General features: G+C 38.8%; 1 protein-coding gene across 11 annotated transcripts in view; it reads left to right on the top strand.

The window, feature by feature from the left end:
• GOLGB1 (golgin B1) overlaps window positions 1–17,461 on the top strand; it is a 95,329-nt gene that overhangs the window by 58,584 nt on the left and 19,284 nt on the right. For all 11 annotated transcript variants that reach the window (XM_060098990.1, XM_060098997.1, XM_060098996.1 and 8 more), the window contains 4 exons: window positions 228–342; window positions 2,984–3,057; window positions 5,273–10,473; window positions 11,331–13,245. In XM_060098990.1, the coding sequence (XP_059954973.1) occupies window positions 228–342; window positions 2,984–3,057; window positions 5,273–10,473; window positions 11,331–13,245 (7,305 nt within the window). The remainder of the gene's footprint in view (window positions 1–227; window positions 343–2,983; window positions 3,058–5,272; window positions 10,474–11,330; window positions 13,246–17,461) is intronic.

The following is a 17,461-nucleotide window of genomic DNA, read 5'->3' as shown; positions in this document are numbered from 1 at the left end:
ATTCAAAAGCCAGTGAATTGGAAATTTGTGTGAAAGATTTTCTCTTTCTGTCTTCAGATGAAAAGTATTACTTTAAAGGTTACCTAGGTAGATAAGTAGATGCTATTTTAAAAGTATTTTCATGGCTGGAGAACTTTTAGAAGACAAAAATGCCAGAGGCTGTCTGGACATTAATATGAGAGTTTTGTACTGGAGAATCATTAATTTGTTGTCTTTCTACAATTTAGGCAGTCACTGAGGAGAGTATTGCCTTTTTGCAGAAGAGAGTAGTAGAACTAGAGAATGAAAAGGGAGACTTGCTCTTTAATTCTATAGAGCTGGAGCAGCTGAAAGCTGAGAATGGTACGTATAAATGAAAACCATAATTCTCTGACTTCTTAACCCACAAGTACCTCTACTTTTATCACTATATATGTATAACATATAGATTCTCTGATAATAAAGATCTTAGACAACATGGTTGGTGATTATTGAAGTTAGGATTAATACACATTAAACAATTTAAGCACAATACCAGTGTTTACATAAGTATAACATTTTGCAGTATGGGCTATAGATGCTGCAGGAGATCTATATTATATTCATTTTGGAGTGGCCAAGGAATCTTCTCAGAAGTATGGCTTGAATAGGACCTTAATAAGACAATGAATTTTTAAATAGTCAAAATAAAGAGAAAAGACTTTCCCAGTAATAAATTTGTGGGGTGAGATAACAGAGATCAGTATAAATAAAGGTTCAGAGGTAGAAACCATTTTGGTTTTTGCTCATACTATATACTGCTTAGAACCTTAGCCCTTTTCTTTAGCTTGGCTAATTCTTACTCATGTTTCAGGCCTCAACTAGGGCATTATCTTTTTCAGGAAGTCGATCCAAATTTCCCAAAGTTGGGTTAAATTCATTTTTGTGCTTCCAAATTGCATTCTTTTAACATTGTATTACGACCATCTATTTATAATTTTATGTCTTATACTATAAACTCTTTAGAGATAAAGTATAAGGTTTTCAAGGGCAGGGGCCATTTTTTTTTTTCATCTCCTGCTTTACCAGGAACTAGAATAGTACCTGGCAAATGAGTGGCTGCTGAATAAAGTTTTGTTTGATTGAACTAAATTTAGCACTTTATTCTATTGGACTGTGTGTGAACAGTTAGAATGAAGATAATACCTCCTTCCATTTGTCACCTGCTTCATAAGGACCTTATGGTTTTAATAACTTGTAGTTAATAATGTTTTACTTATCTATTTTATCCTGGAGTAACTGACTACCATGCTTTATCTATAAGAGTGAGAATGAATACCAAATAAAGTTTGTACCATTTCCTAAAATCTATAGCCAATATTTCCAACTCAACCATCTTACAGTTCCACTTAGCTATAAACTAGGGATCGCATACCTTTATTAGACTAGTCCCACCATTGCTGATAAAGAAAGAACGCCACAAATTCAGTTCATTATTCAACCCACTGAAAATACTTCTTTGTGATCTTATCCGTGATGCTTATTTTGTAGTTTTGCAAGGAGTCCCTGTCACTTTCATGTAGCTCACTGTGGTTTAGAGGTTATGTGAGTTCCATTCTCTTTGTTCTTTCCTGCATGGGTCACTGGACTTGTTTTCTGTATTAGTTTTTGTGTCTGGTCTCATAGGTTACCTTTGCTTTATGAGTCATGTTCTATTAAACTCACCTTTTGTGCTTCCATTTCTGCCACTGTGCTCCTTCCTCAAATAATCTTGTGAAATGTCTGAACATATTATATACAGTCTTGAATTCATTTGTTTCATAAATGTTCATTCATTCATTCAGCAAATATCTATGGTGCCTTTCCTATGTACCAGGCACTAATTTAGTTGCTAAGGATACTGCTCTGAACATATTAGAGGACAAGACAGGCTATAAACATGTATATACATAAGAAAATTTCAGGGAGTGATAAGTATTAGGATAAAAATAGAACAGGCTACTGCACATGTGCCTGGGGGAAGAAGAAAGTAGCGTCAGAGTGGTTAGAGTGGGCCTGTCTGAGCACCTGATACCTGAATGATGAAAAGGGGACAGCCATGCAAAAAGAGGCTGAGCAAATCAAATCCCAAGCAGAGAAGAGCAGTGCAAACACCCTGAGGTATGAATAAATCTTACATGTTTGCAGACAGAAAGAAGGCCAGTGTTCTTGGGATTAGAGTGAGCAAAAAAGGGGTAGTACAAGCAGAGGAGTTTGTAGAATAAGTGGGGTCAAATCACGTTAAGACATTTGGATGTAGTGTAAAAAATATGCTTCTTTTGTTTGTTTCTTTAGTCTATTTGTCTTAACTTCTCAGAAAGAGTATAAGTTTCTTGGGAGCTTATTAATACTCAATATATTTATCCTCCAAGGTACTACTACCCTTTTTAAATACACACTTTGTAAACATGGGTGGAACTCAGAAGACTGAATTCTGATCCCAGCTCTATGAACCAGCTGTAGGTCATGTCATTTCTTTGTTTCCTCATATGGTCATTGAGGAGATTGGATATCTTCCTTCTAGTGCTAAAATTTGACGTTCTTATGAAAATATGTGAAAGAGTGTTGAAGACATTGTAAGTGCTATATTAAGACATTATGTATAATATGAATACAGAGGGTTATAGATAAATTAAGTTAAATTTATTGCCCTAGAACTCCCAAATTATGCCACAGAAATAGCTGCTTTTTGTCATATGCTCTGGCATTTTTTTTCCCTTTAAAGCCTTCCACAATTTATTATACTTCACTCAGGTTAATAATTAACACCTAGTACCATTCTCCATTCTATCTTATATCTCATCTTCTCATCTTCTTTTGCAACTTCTTTAATAAAATAAACGTTTTATCTCCCCCAAACTATTGTATCTGTTCTTTCCTCTTGGTTATTTCATGCATCTCAAATAGCCACATACACAATCATACCTCGGTTTTTTTCAAACACTCTACATTTATCTTCTAAGGATATTTATTTTGTGACTTTCAGAAAAACTGTCCTCTCAGATTACTCTCCTAGAGGCTCAGAAGAGAACTGGAGAGACAGATAGAGAAGTCAGTGAGGTAAGTGATGCATTCTTTGTTTTTTTAATTATTATTTATTTTATTTATTTATTTTGGCTGTGTGTGGACTTTCTCTAGTTGTGGTGAGTGGGGGCTACTCTTCGTTGTGGTGCGCGGGCTTCTCATTGGGGTGGCTTGTCTTGTTGTGGAGCACAGGCTCTAGGTGCCCGGGCATAGTAGTTTTGGCTCATGGGCTCTAGGGCACAGGCTCAGTAGTTGTGGCTTGCGGGCTCTAGGGCGCAGGCTCAGTAGCTGTGGCGCACCAGCTTAGTTGCTTCGTGGCATGTGGAATCTTCCCAGACCAGGGCTCGAATCCATGTCTCCTGCATTGGCAGGTGTATTCTTAACCACTGTGCCATCAGGGAAGACCGATGCATTCTTAAAATAATCAGAATATGAGCTCAATCAAAGGGAGGTAATTTCAAACCTAAGCTTTTCTGCAGTTTTCTAATGTTAATAGAGAATTACATTACCTGGAAAGTGATATTTAAGAGTCGCAATGGTTATTATTTATCTTTTACTCTCACTTGTTTCTAAATATTTGGACTTTTTTTGTTTGTTCAGAACCAACGCAAGTACAGTAGCACTTGCTTGGGATTTGATAACCCATTTTTCATGCTAGGTTATCATTTTTTTCAGCTTCTTTGCCCATCTCAGAAAAGTTTCTCAGTGAAGAGATTAGATAAAGTCTCTAGTCTCTCCCCAAATCCCCTTCCCCAGTTGGCACAGCTTCACTTAGGATTATATTGAAAAGGGTATCATCAGAGAACGGTGCTTTTTATAACCTAAAAATTACTGTAAGAAATGTATGGTTGCTCAATATTCTGATTTAAGATTACTGTTAGCTGTACTGTGTTTAATTGTCCTTACAATCAAGAAGTCAGTGATAGACTCATAAATGGCTTTGGGGAATAATGTAACTTCCTTTTTTAAAAAAATAATTTATTTATTTATTTTTGGCTGTGTTGGGTCTTCGTTGCTGCGTGTGGGCTTTCTCTAGTTGTGGCGAGCAGGGGCTACTCTTCGTTGCGGTGCATGGGCTTCTCATTGTGGTGGCTTCTCTTATTGTGGAGCACGGGTTCTAGGCTCACAAGCTTCAGTAGTTGCAGCACGCGGGCTCAGTATTTGTGACTCGTGGGCTCTAGAGCACAGGCTCAGTAGTTGTGGCTCACAGGCTTAGTTTTTCTGTGGTATATGGGATCTTCCCAGACCAGGGATTGAACCCATGTCCCCAAACTCATTTAATAAAATACTAAATTTGCCATGAGATTCACTGGTTTTGTTTCCCAAGAAAACAATTATAGAATAATTTATGTGGATTGAGCAGTCTAACACAGTAATCCTTGTAACAGTAACTTGGTTAATATTTTGTAAAACAGGTCCATAATGTCTTCCCAATCCCCAACAGAACTCCTTTTTGATTATTTTATCCTGGTAATTTATCTCAGTCAACTTGTTTGGTATTTGTCTGTTAATGGCTGTCTTATCTAATACTTCCCATTTCAATACATAGTTTAGGAAAAGGAATCCCTAACTTCCTCCTTGGCATGGGATGAAACAAAAATTTAATTCATCTCCTGCTTCCCTTTTTATTTTTAAGCAGTTCTTAGGAGAAATAAGTAGTTTTAATCTGAAGAAAAAGTTTCCCAAGTGAGGAATATTTAGAAAATGAGTCTCAGGTTTCCTTAGGTCTTATGAATATGACATGACCTCAGTGCAGGATTGACAGGATGCCCTCAGAGGTCCAAGTTGGGAAAACTGATTTTAAAAGTATTTAGCAGTGTTATGTTAGGAAGGTTTGGATAGAAAAGTTTTAGGTTTTGGAAATAGCACAAAATGCCAGTTTTTACTTAGGTTCCTTTCTCCCTTCCTTCTTTCCTTCCTTCCTTCCTCCCTCCCTCCCTTTCTTTCTAATAAATTTCTTTATTTATTTATAGTGGAGATTTATTTATTTTGGCTGCACTGGGTCTTCGTTGCAGCACACAGGCTTCTCTAGTTGCGGTGCACGGGCTCTAGAGCACGCAGGCTCGGTAGTTGTGGCATGAGGGCTTAGTTGCAGTATGTGGAATCTTAGTTCCCTGACCAGGGATTGAACCTGGGCCCCTGGCATTGGGAGTTTGGAGTCTTAACCACTGGACCACCAGGGAAGTCCCTACTTCGGCTCTTTTCTATAAAACATTTGATTGAGGCTTTTTCTTTCTTTTTTTAAAAACAGATGAGCATGGTTGATATTGCCAGGCTCAATAAGAGCAGCTCTTCTGCTGAGGAAGGTGGACAAGATGTCCTGGAGAACACATTTTCTCAGAAGCATAAAGAACTATCCATTTTATTGTTGGAAATGAAAGAAGCCCAAGAAGAGATTGCATTCCTTAAGTTGCAGCTTCAAGGCAAAAGGGCAGAGGGTGACCCTGAGGTCCCTGACCAAAAAGAAATGAAACAGACAGAGAGTGAAGGAATACCTCCAGTTAAAATGACAGTATTGCTTGAAGATACAGGGCAACATTTTCCCCCCATGCCAGATGAAGAGAGCGGTCTTTCAACAACTGAGAAAGAAGAACAGATGAGCACTAAATACCAACACAGAACATCTGAGGAAATATCTTTAAATGACACTGGAATGGAATTAAAATCAGCAAAGCAGGATGATGATGATAAATCCCCTTCTGTGGTATCAGGTATTTGTCATTGTCACCAGAATGAATTGGAAAGGCTAAAAGGTCAAATTTTGGAGCTTGAGCGAAACCTTCATAAAGCAGAAGAGATCTATGAGAAAAATTTAGATGAGAAGGCTAAGGAAATAGGCAGCCTAACCCAGCTGATTGAAGAGTTTAAGAAAAATGCTGAAAACACCAATAGTGCATTCACTGCTTTGTCTGAAGAAAGAGACCAGCTTCTTTCTCAGGTGAAGGAACTTAGTGTGGTAACAGAACTGAGGGCTCAGATACAGCAACTGGAAGTGAACCTTGCAGAAGCAGAAAGGCAAAGAAGACTTGACTATGAAAGCCAGACTGCTCATCACAACTTGCTCACTGAACGGATCCACAGTCTCAGCATAGAAGCCAAAACTAAAGATGTAAAGATTGAAGTTTTACAGAACGAACTTGATGATGTGCAGGTTCAGTTTTCCGAGCAGAGTACAGTGATCAAAAGCCTGCAGAGCCAGCTGCAGAAGAAGGAAAGTGAAGTGCTCGAGGGGGCAGACCGTGAGAGGGATATCTCAGATAAGGTGGAAGAACTTTCACAGGCTCTTTCACAGAAGGAACTTGAAATAGCAAAAATGGACCAACTCTTACTAGAGAAAAAGAAAGATGTGGAAATTCTCCAACAAACCATCGAGGAGAAGGATCAGCAAGTGACAGAAATCAGCTTTAGTATGATGGAGAAAATGGTTCAGCTTAATGAAGAGAAGTTTTCTCTTGGGGTTGAAATTAAGACTCTTAAAGAACAGCTGAATTTATTATCCAGAGCTGAAGAGGCCAAAAAAGAGCAGGTGGAAGAAGATAAAGAAACTGTTTCTGGCATTAAACAGAATTATGATGAGCTGAACCCAGTAGGGCTAATAAGTAAAGAAGAACTTCAGTATGAATTAGACCTTGTAAAGAAAGAAAGTGAGCAGAGGAAAAGAAAGCTCCAGGCTGCTCTTATTAACAGAAAGGAACTTCTACAGAGAGTCAGTAGATTAGAAGAGGAATTGGCCAAAGTGAAAGATGAACCCAGGAAAGACACCCCACTCAGTGAGAGTGAGAGGAGGGAAATGGAGGAAGATAAAGAAAGCAAAGAAGGGTTAGAAAAATGTATGACTTCTAAGTGCCAAGAAATAGAAATGGTAATATCTTTAAAACAGGTAATATCTGAGAAGGAAGTGGAACTAGAGCACATAAGGAAGGATTTGGAAGAAAAGGCAGCAGCTGAAGAACAGTTACAGGCTGTGGTCAAACAGATGAATCAGAATTTGCAAGAGAAGACAAACCAAATAGATCTGCTCCAAGCAGAAATCATTGAAAACCAAACAGTTATCCAAAAGTTAACCACAGGTAACAAGGATGCAGGTGATGGAGAGTCAGCAGCACCTGTAAAAGAAGCAGCAGCCATCAGTCCACTTGTTGCAGGTAGTGGAGAACACTGGAAACCAGAACTGGAAGAGAAAATAATGGACCTTGAAAAAGAAAAGGAGCAACTTCAAAAGAAACTACAGGAAGTATTAACCTCTCGCAAGGTGATTCTAAAAAAGGCACAGGAGAAAGAAAGACATCTTCGGGAGGAGCTCAAGCAACAGAAAGATGACTATAATCGCTTGCAAGAACAGTTTGATGAGCAAAGCAAGGAAAGTGAGAACATTGGGGACCAACTAAGGCAACTACAGATTCAAGTAAAGGAATCTTCGGACAGAAAACTCCCAGGCAGTGGCCAGCGGGTTCCAGGTTCTCCCACTCAAGGTTTAGAAGAACCTTTATTCAAAGCCACAGAGCAGCAACCTGCTCAACCTGCTTCAGAGTCTGACTTGTGCCCAGACTGGCCTTCTCATCCTGGAGATACAAATGGTCTGCAGGGCAATACTGCTATTGCCCAGATTAAGACACAGCTGAAAGAAATAGAGGCTGAGAAAGAAGAGTTAGAGTTGAAGGTTAGCTCTACAATAAGTGAGCTGACTAAAAAATCAGAAGAGGTATTTCAGTTACAAGAGCAGATAAATAAACAGAATTTAGAAATCCAAAGTCTGAAGGCAGCATCCCATGAAGCTGAAGCCCACGCAGAAAGCCTGAGGCAACAACTGGAAAGCAGTCAACTAGAAATCACTGGGTTAGAACATTTAAGAGAATTACAGCCTGAACTAGATGAACTGCAAAAACTCATAAGCAAAAAAGAAGAAGAAGTTAGATACCTTTCTGGACAGCTTAGTGAGAAGGAAACAGCCCTTACTAAAGTACAGACAGAGATAACAGAACAAGAGGATTTAGTGAAGGCTCTGCATACAGAGCTGGAAATGCAAGCCAAAGAACATGATGAGAAGATAAAGCAGTTACAGGTGGAGCTTTGTGAAATGAAGCAGAAACCAGAAGAGATTGGAGAAGAAAGTAAAGCAAAGCAACAAATACAGAGGAAACTGCAAGCTGCCCTTATTTCCCGAAAAGAAGTACTAAAAGAAAACAAACGTCTCCAAGAGGAGTTGTCTTTGGCCAGAGATACCATTGAACATCTCACCAAGTCTCTGGCAGATGTGGAAAACCAAGTTTCTGCTCAAAATAAAGAGAAAGATATTTTCTTAGGCAAGTTAGCTCTTTTTCAGGAGGAAAGAGACAAACTCATTGCAGAAATGGACAGATCTTTAATGGAAAATCAAAGTCTCAATGGTTCTTGTGAAAGTCTGAAATTAGCTCTGGAGGGTCTTACTGAAGACAAGGAAAACTTAGTGAAAGAAATTGAATCTTTGAAATGTTCTAAGACTGCAGAGAGCACTGAGTGGCAAGAGAAACACAAAGAGTTACAAAAGGAATATGAAATTCTTCTGCAGTCCTATGAGAATGTTAGTAATGAGGCAGAAAGGATTCAGCATGTGGTAGAAACTGTGAGGCAAGAGAAGCAAGAACTATACGGCAAGTTAAGAAGCACAGAAGGAAACAAGAAAGAAACAGAAAAGCAGTTGCAAGAAGCTAAACAGGAAATGGAGGAGATGAAAGAAAAGATGAGAAAGTTTGCTAAATCTAAACAGCAGAAAATCCTAGAGTTGGAAGAAGAGAATGAGAGGCTTAGAGCAGAGGTACACCCTGCAGGAGGTACATCTAAAAATAGTATGGAAGCACTTCTTTCTTCCAATTCTGACATGAAGGAAGAACTAGAAAGGGTCCAAACAGAGTATAAAACCCTTTCTAAGGAGTTTGAGGCTTTAATGATGGAGAAGGACTCTTTAAGTGAAGAGGTTCAGGATTTAAAGCATCAGATAGAAGGTAATGTATCCAAACAAGCTAGCCTGGAGGCCACTGAGAAATATAACCAGATGTTTGTTACTGAAGAGGCAACCCAGTCTGCTCCAGGTGAGGCCCATGAGCAAAACTCTCCAAGTATGAACCCAAGGTCTGAAAATTCAGAATCCATTCATTCAGAGAGCAGTGCCAAGCCTGATATAAGTGAGAATGTCAGCTTACATGATGAAATTAATAATTACCTACAGCAGATGGATCAGCTCAAAGAAAGAATCACTGAATTAGAGGAGGACAAGCAGAAAGACAAGGAATTTAGCCAGACTTTAGAAAATGAGAGAGCTGCTTTATTGAGTCAAATATCAGCAAAGGATGGTGAACTAAGAATGCTTCAGGAAGAAGTAACCAAAATAAACTCGTTAAATCAGCAAATCCAAGAAGAACTTGCCAGAGTTACCAAGCTAAAGGAGACAGCAGAGGAAGAGAAAGATGATTTGGAAGAGAGGCTTATGAATCAATTAGCAGAACTTAATGGAAGCATTGGGAATTATTATCAGGATGTTACAGATGCCCAAATCAAAAATGAGCTACTAGAATCTGAAATGCAGAACCTTAAAAAGTGTGTGAGTGAATTGGAAGAAGAAAAGCAGCAGTTAGTCAAGGAGAAAACTAAGGTGGAATCAGAAATACGAAAGGAATATATGGAGAAAATACAAGGTGCTCAGAAAGGGCCTGGCAATAAAAGTCATGCAAAGGAACTTCAGGAGCTGTTAAAAGAAAAACAGCAAGAAGTAAAGCAGCTGCAGAAGGATTGCATTAGGTACCAAGAGAAAATCTGTGCTCTGGAGAGAACTGTTAAGGCCTTAGAATTTGTTCAGACTGAGTCCCAGAAAGATTTGGAAATAACCAAAGAAAATCTGGCTCAAGCCAATGAACATCGCAAGAAGGCAGAAACAGAATTAGCTAGCTTCAAAGTACTGCTAGATGACACTCAAAGTGAAGCAGCAAGGGTCCTAGCAGACAATTTCAAGTTGAAAAAGGAGCTTCAGTCAAATAAAGAATCAGTTAAAAGCCAAATGAAACAAAAGGATGAAGATCTTGAGCGAAGACTGGAGCAGGTAGAGGAGAAACACCTGAAAGAGAAGAAGAATATGCAAGAGAAACTGGATGCTTTGCAAAGAGAAAAAGTCCACTTAGAAGAGACATTCGGAGAGATTCAGGTTACTTTGAACAAGAAAGACAAGGAAGTTAAGCAACTTCAGGAAAACTTGGATAGTACTGTGGCCCAGCTTGCAGCTTTCACTAAGAGCATGTCTTCCCTCCAGGATGATCGGGACAGGGTGATAGATGAAGCCAAGAAATGGGAGAGGAAGTTCAGTGTTGCTATTCAAACCAAAGAAGAAGAAATTAAACTTAAAGAAGAGAATTTCAGTGTTCTAAAGGATCAGCTTAGGCAGATGTCCATCCACATGGAGGAATTGAAGATCAACATTTCCAGGTAAATGAATAATGACTTGTTTTGCTCTTCCAACGGTAATTGAAGGCAAAGGAAGTCTCTATTTAAACTATTTCGATTCCCTTTAATATCATGGGACTGATTTTGGTTTAAATTCTCCCCAAAGATGTATTCCCTCTCACTTCCGTCTCTCTCACTCTCTTGCAAATGACTTGCAAATGACTTTCTGCTACAACTTGTATTAATATGAAAAATTTACATCTGCTTCTCTACCCATCTTTCTATTGAGAGATCTCTTAGATTTCTTCCTTTCTTCTCATTTCCATTATCCTTGTCTGAACTTTTACCATAGTACATATTATTGTACTCTCAAATTACTGCCTTAGCCTCTGAAACAATCTCCTCTTTTTTCTTCCTCATATTCCACATCAATTCATACTGCATATGCCTGCTAGAGTTACTTTCTTCAAACTCCAATTTTATATCACTTTTCAAGCTCAGGAAATAACAGTGTCCCCCACACTTTGTACTCTCATTTTTAGTAGGATCCTTCTGCTCTGAGACAGGTCTCCTCATTGCCTCTCATACCAAGATTATTCCGTTAAGGGGCCAGACAACAGCTTGTCTAGAGCAAAGAACAAAATTGGGGGCACTCTTTAGAGTGTCACTAAATTAGCAACATACTTTGGAGTTTATTTTTATACGAATTCTTAGGTGCAATATACCTTTAATATAGAACATTCAGTAGAGCTAATACCTCTTTATTAAAAAGATGAACACCTTCAATTACGAATATTTATTCACTTGTAGATCTGAGTACATGTTGTAGTGTGTGTTCCTTAGGCATCAAGTACTTTTCCCTTGAAATCTGTAATTAATGACCTTCTCTCTTCTTCTAGGCTTGAACATGACAAGCAGATATGGGAGTCCAAAGCTCAGACAGAAGTCCAGCTTCAGCAGAAGGTCTGTGATACTCTACAGGGAGAAAACAAAGAACTTTGTTCCCAGCTAGAAGAGACTCGACATCTATACAGTAGTTCTCAGGATGAATTAGCTAAGTTGGAATCAGAACTGAAGATTCTCAGAGACCAGTCAACTGATTTAAATAACTCTTTAGAAAAATATAAGGAAAATAAAGAAAATTTGGAAGGGATCATAAAGCAGCAAGAGGCTGATATCCAAAACTGTAAGTTCAGTTATGAACAGCTAGAGACAGATCTTCAGGCCTCCAGACAACTGACCAGTAGGCTGCATGAAGAAATAAACGCGAAAGAGCAGAAAATTATAAGCCTGCTTTCTGCCAAGGAACAGGCAGTCCAAGTAGCTGTTGCTGAACTGCATCAGCAGCATGATAAAGAAATTAAAGAGTTGGAAAATCTGCTGTCCCAGGAGGAAGAGGAGAATACTGTTTTAGAAGAAGAGAACAAAAAAGCTGTTGACAAAACCAATCAGCTTATGGAAACACTGAAAAACATGAAAAAGGAGAACATGCAACAGAAGGCTCAGTTGAATTCCTTTGTTAAATCCATGTCTTCTCTCCAGGATGACCGAGACCGTATAGTAGGTGACTACCAACAGCTGGAAGAGCGACATCTCTCTGTGATCTTGGAAAAAGACCAACTCATCCAGGATGCTGCTACTGAGAATAATAAGCTGAAGGAAGAAATTCGATGCTTGAGAAGTCATATGGATGATCTCAATTCTGAGAATGCCAAGCTCAATGCAGAACTGATCCAATATAGAGAAGACCTGAACCAAGTGATATCAAGGAAGGACTGTCAGCAAAAGCAGCTCCTTGAAGCTCAACTTCAGCAGACTAAGGAGGTGAAAAGTGAGTATGCTAAATTAGAAGAAAAGCTCAAGGAGTCTGAGGAAGCAAAGGAGGAGCTGCAGAGGTTCTCTCTTGCCCTACAGGAGGAGAAACTAGGTTTATCTAAAGAGATTGAGAACTTAAAAGTATCTCTATCCCAACTAAAGAAACAATTGACAGCCTTGCAAGAAGAAGGTACTCTAGGAATATTCCAGACCCAATTAAAAGCAAAAGAAGAGGAGGTAGAGAAGTTAAATACTACCCTTTCTTTGTCTCAGAAGAGAATTACAGAACTGGAAGAGGAATTGGTTCGTGTTCAGAAGGAAGCTGCCAAAAAGGTAGGTGAAATTGAAGATAAACTGAAGAAAGAATTAAAGCATCTTCATCATGATGCAGGGATAATGCGAAATGAAACTGAAACAGCAGAAGAGAGGGTGGCGGAGCTAGCAAGAGATCTGGTAGAGATGGAACAGAAGTTACTGATGGTCACCAAAGAAAATAAAGGTCTCACAGCACAAATCCAGTCTTTTGGAAGGTCAATGATTTCCCTACAAGATAGTAGAGATCATGCCAATGAGGAAGTTGAGGAACTGAAAAAGAAATATGAGGCCAGTCTGAAGGAGTTGGCACAGCTGAGAGAAAAGCAGGGCCTCTTAAGCAAGGAGAGAGATGTTCTTGTTTCTAAAGCTGCATTTCCACTTAACTCCACTGAGGATAACAGCTTGCCCCACCTTGAGAAACTTAACCAACAGCTTCTATCCAAAGATGACCAACTGCTTCACTTGTCCTCACAACTAGAAGACTCTTACAACCAAGTACAGTCCTTTTCCAAGGCTATGGCCAGTCTACAGAATGAGAGAGATCGCCTGTTGAGTGAACTGGAGAAATTCCGCAAGTCAGAGGAAGGGAAGCAGAGGTCTGCAGCCCCACCTGCAACCAGCCCAGATGAAGTACGGAGTTTAAAAAAAGCTATGTCATCACTTCAAAATGACCGAGACCGACTAGTGAGTATCTAGGTTCTTCTTTCCAATCTTCTTTGAGAGTTTTTGAAACTTTCTTTAAATTGATTTTCCTTTTCATAGAAAATGATAAAAAAAATTTTATTCATATTATCTGGGCATTCTAGGACGATTCAAACCTCTTAGTCTGGATTTAATACCCTATAGTTTGTTTTTGCCTCTCTTTCCAGCATCCTCTTTTACTGCTTCTCTACTCATCCTCTTCATTTCAGCCAAACTGATTTATTCACCCACAAACTGATCTACTTACCCACATTACTGTCCTCTGAACCAAAATGTCCTCTCCATTTTCCTTTTTTGGGCACATATTTCCTACTCTTTAAAGGTTGCCCCAGAGCTCAAATCCTCTGGCTACATTTCCAGATCACTTGATTGTCTATTACCTTCTGTCTGTACTTCCCTAGTGCTTCTCTTTTCCTTTGTCCCATATTGCCTTTATATATATGAGTGTGTGTGTATATGTGTGTGTGTTTAATTTCTATACCCTTATTTTTTATTTCCCCAATTAAATTGTAAACTCTTGGTAAATGTGTCATGTCTTATATTTGTTCATATTTCCCATGGTTTTTAGCAGAAGGGTAGTTAATCATATGGTAGATAATCAAAAATCGATGCATATTCTCTATCTGTGTGGTTGTTACTGAAAACACTTTTCTCTATTTTGTGAAATTGTCGTGTAGGGAAATTATAGGAACTTTTGAGACTGAGGCTTTTATATCTGCCATGAACAAATCATAAAGCCTAGGCAGGGTTATAAATCACATGAAGGCCTGACAGTCTGACTCAATGATATTGCATACAGACTCTGCTACAGCCGCTGAGGCCCTTCTGCATACTTACTGAATGTATTGTTAATTGTCCTCAAATCTTCTTTTCCAGATATCTTGTTCTCAGTCTGTCTCATGAGCATTGAAGTTTCTAGTCTCTCAGCCACTGGCTGCATGTACAATAACTTATTTCAATCACTATCAGTTTAAACATTCAGCCTAGGCCAGCGGTTTGTCACCTCTGACTACACTATGCTTTCTTTCCCTCAGGACCACCCAAGAGATGAGCTAGGTCTGAAAGGAGGTTAGGTGACTTTCGTTTTCTTCTTTATGTAATTAGTCAAAGGGAAGTTTCGCAAATAAAGTCTGAGGGTCTAAGTGGCAAGGACTTAACCCAGGGGATTCTAGGATTCTACTAGGGCATAACAAACAACTCTGAAAACATTCTGGAGTTTTCATATGTGTTCAAACTTCCTTAGGATTTTCCCATAATCAAATGAAGCACTCCTACCTAAAGGCTGTAGAGCAAATCTCTAGAGGTGCCTTTTTGTTTGTCTATACTTATTCCAGTCTGAAAATGATTTGAGGTAGCATATAAAAATATGAACAGTTTTTCAAGATAATATAAGGTGAGGAACTGGGAAGGAAAAGAAAATTAGGATCTGAGAGAAAAAGATTAAACCAGGAGTAAGTTTAGTTTAGGAGTAAACTTATCCCAAAGGGATATCACAATATCCTATTAGAAAGATGGACCACTAGTTTTGCTCTGAGGTCTGGCAGCCATCAGAAGTACGGAATTTTAAAACCTTGTGTATGAATTGCAGTGTCCATATTTTAGGGAAAAGGAAGAAAGTAAAACTACTTGGAACAGATAAGAATAGTTATTCTTTAAGTATTGAAGCCTGCAAGAAATTTCTTCTGTGTTTCCATAGGGAGGACACTATGAAGTTATGAAACATTCTTTACTTCTCTACAGTAAATATAATAATTGTTTTATAGGGTTTTTATTTAGCTGTCCCTTGATGTAAGTGCATAGCAAAAGAATTTTGAGTAATTCACTAAAGTTACCTCTGCAAGTGGCTAACGTGCAGTTCCAGACACACAGCTTTCTGATGATCTGCTCTATTCCAAAGGTAACATTTAGAGTATCTGGACTAGAGGAGTGAGTGGATTGCATAAAGAATATATGTTTGCTTTAAAACAAAACAAAAATATGTTTTTATTTTAGTTTTGGGTTAAAAGATAAAGCTATACACACATATTTGATGAGTCACTAAATTCTACAATGTTTGATAAGAAAAACAAACAGTAGCATTCCCAACCCTGTTTCTCCTTCTTCTGAGGCAATCTGCTTTCAACCCTTTTAATTTGTTATTTTGGTGTTTCCTCAGTAGCTAAATATCATGTTTATAGTGCATCTTGGCTTTTCATTCTTTGCATTAGCTGTTGACTTTCTTGTATGCTAACAGGGTTTAGTTCTCTTTACTCCCTCTGTTTTCACAGTATAGACATACATTTTCAATATACAACCCCTTCCCCATTGTCCTGATGTAATTTAATTTAATTCAATTTAATTATTTATTTATTTTTTTGTGGTACACGGGCCTCTCACTGTTGTGGCCTCTCCCATTGCGGAGCACAGGCTCCAGACGCGCAGGCTCAGCGGCCATGGCTCACGGGCCCAGCCGCTCCGCAGCATGTGGGATCTTCCCGGACTGGGGCACAAACCCATGTCCCCTGCGTCGGCAGGTGGACTCTCAACCACTGTGCCACCAGGGAAGCCCTAATTTTAATTTTGATTAAATCAATATTCAATGTCTACATTTTTATGACTACAAATGCTATTAGACCTGAGACATGTGTTACTGTTATTTTCCTCAACACCTTTGTTTTTCCTGGAGTAAATAACTGTGTTTTTTGTTTTTTGTTTTTTGCTGTACGCGGGCCTCTCACTGTTGTGGCCCCTCCTGTTGCAGAGCACAGGCTCCGTATGCGCAGGCTCAGCGGCCATGGCTCATGGGCCCAGCCGCTCCGCGGCATGTGGGATCTTCCCGGACCAGGGCACGAACCCGTTTCCCCTGCATTGGCAGGCGGACTCTCAACCACTGCGCCACCAGGGAAGCCCAATAACTGTGTTTCTGTTGTTGTTGCTTACTTAGTTTTCTTTGTACTTATCAATGTAATTAACGCCAGATTTACTGCCATTTAATCCACATTTTTCAAGATGTTTATTCCTATCTATTTAGTCTTCAGGAAGAAAATTCTCTTGGAATCTCTTTTTTGCTCTTAAATGAATCAGTTGCCCTGTACTCCTAGGACACAGTTTTCATCTTAGAATATCTCCCTCCATTTCTCTCCTGTGTTAGAGTTCCTGTTTCTTGTATTCCGTGTTTTCCTCATCTTGGTTTTGTGCCATCATTTTGTTGGAATAAATCATTCAGTAGCTCTCTAAGAAAAGATACAGGGGAGGTAAATTTATTGAAAATGTCTTGTCATCTCTTACACCTGATTGATAGTTTGGCTGAGTATAGAATTCTAGGCTGAAAATAATTTCCCTTCAAAATTGTGAAGACATTGGTCTGTTCCCTTTTAGCTTACATTGTGGTTCAGGAGTCTAAAGATATTCTGATCCTTGATCCTTTGTATATGAGGTAGTTCTGTCTCTGTCTCTCTCCCTCTCTCCCTCATCTCTTATCTCTTTCTCTCTCTCTGGAAATACAGCTGGACCTTGAACAACATGGCTTTAAAATGCATGGTTCACTTAGAAGTAGATTTTTTTCAGCAGTAAATACTACAGTACTACAGGATCAGTGGGTGGTTGGCTCTGTGGATGCAGAACAGCGGATATATTCAGTAGAAGAACCGCATATATGAAGGGCCGACAATAGTATACATGGATTTTTGACTTCACGGTGGGTGGGGGTACCCCCACTCCTTCCTTGTTCAAGGGTCAACTGTAAATAGAATCTTTTAGTCTTGTGTGTTCTGACGTTTCCTGGTAATGTATTTTGGTGTGGGTCTATTTTTATCATTCTGTCTAGTCCTTTGAATCTAAGAAGTCATGCTCACCAATTTTGGGCAATTCTTTTGAATTCTATTTTACCATTTTCCCCCATCCTTTTTCTCTATTGCCTATTTTTCCCTGGAAATCCTGTTGTTTAGGTGTAGGGCCTTCTGGATTGGCTCTATAATTTTACCTTTTTTATTGTTTTTGCTTTACTTTGGGAAGATTTTCTCACCTTCATCATATGAATCCTATATTGAAGTTTTCATTTTTGCTATCATGTTCCTGATTTCTAAGATTTTTTTTTTTTTTTGTCTCATGGATATATATTCTTAATTTATCTCTCCAAGAAGATTGGGGGTAGTTTTGTTCTTTGAAATTTTTTCATAATAAGTTTTTCTTTATAATTTTAAAATTTCTATTATAATGT

The sequence above is a fragment of the Mesoplodon densirostris genome, chromosome 5 (genome assembly GCF_025265405.1).
Source record: "Mesoplodon densirostris isolate mMesDen1 chromosome 5, mMesDen1 primary haplotype, whole genome shotgun sequence".
Taxonomy (NCBI): domain Eukaryota; kingdom Metazoa; phylum Chordata; class Mammalia; order Artiodactyla; family Ziphiidae; genus Mesoplodon; species Mesoplodon densirostris.
This window is presented reverse-complemented; position numbering and strand designations above follow the sequence as displayed.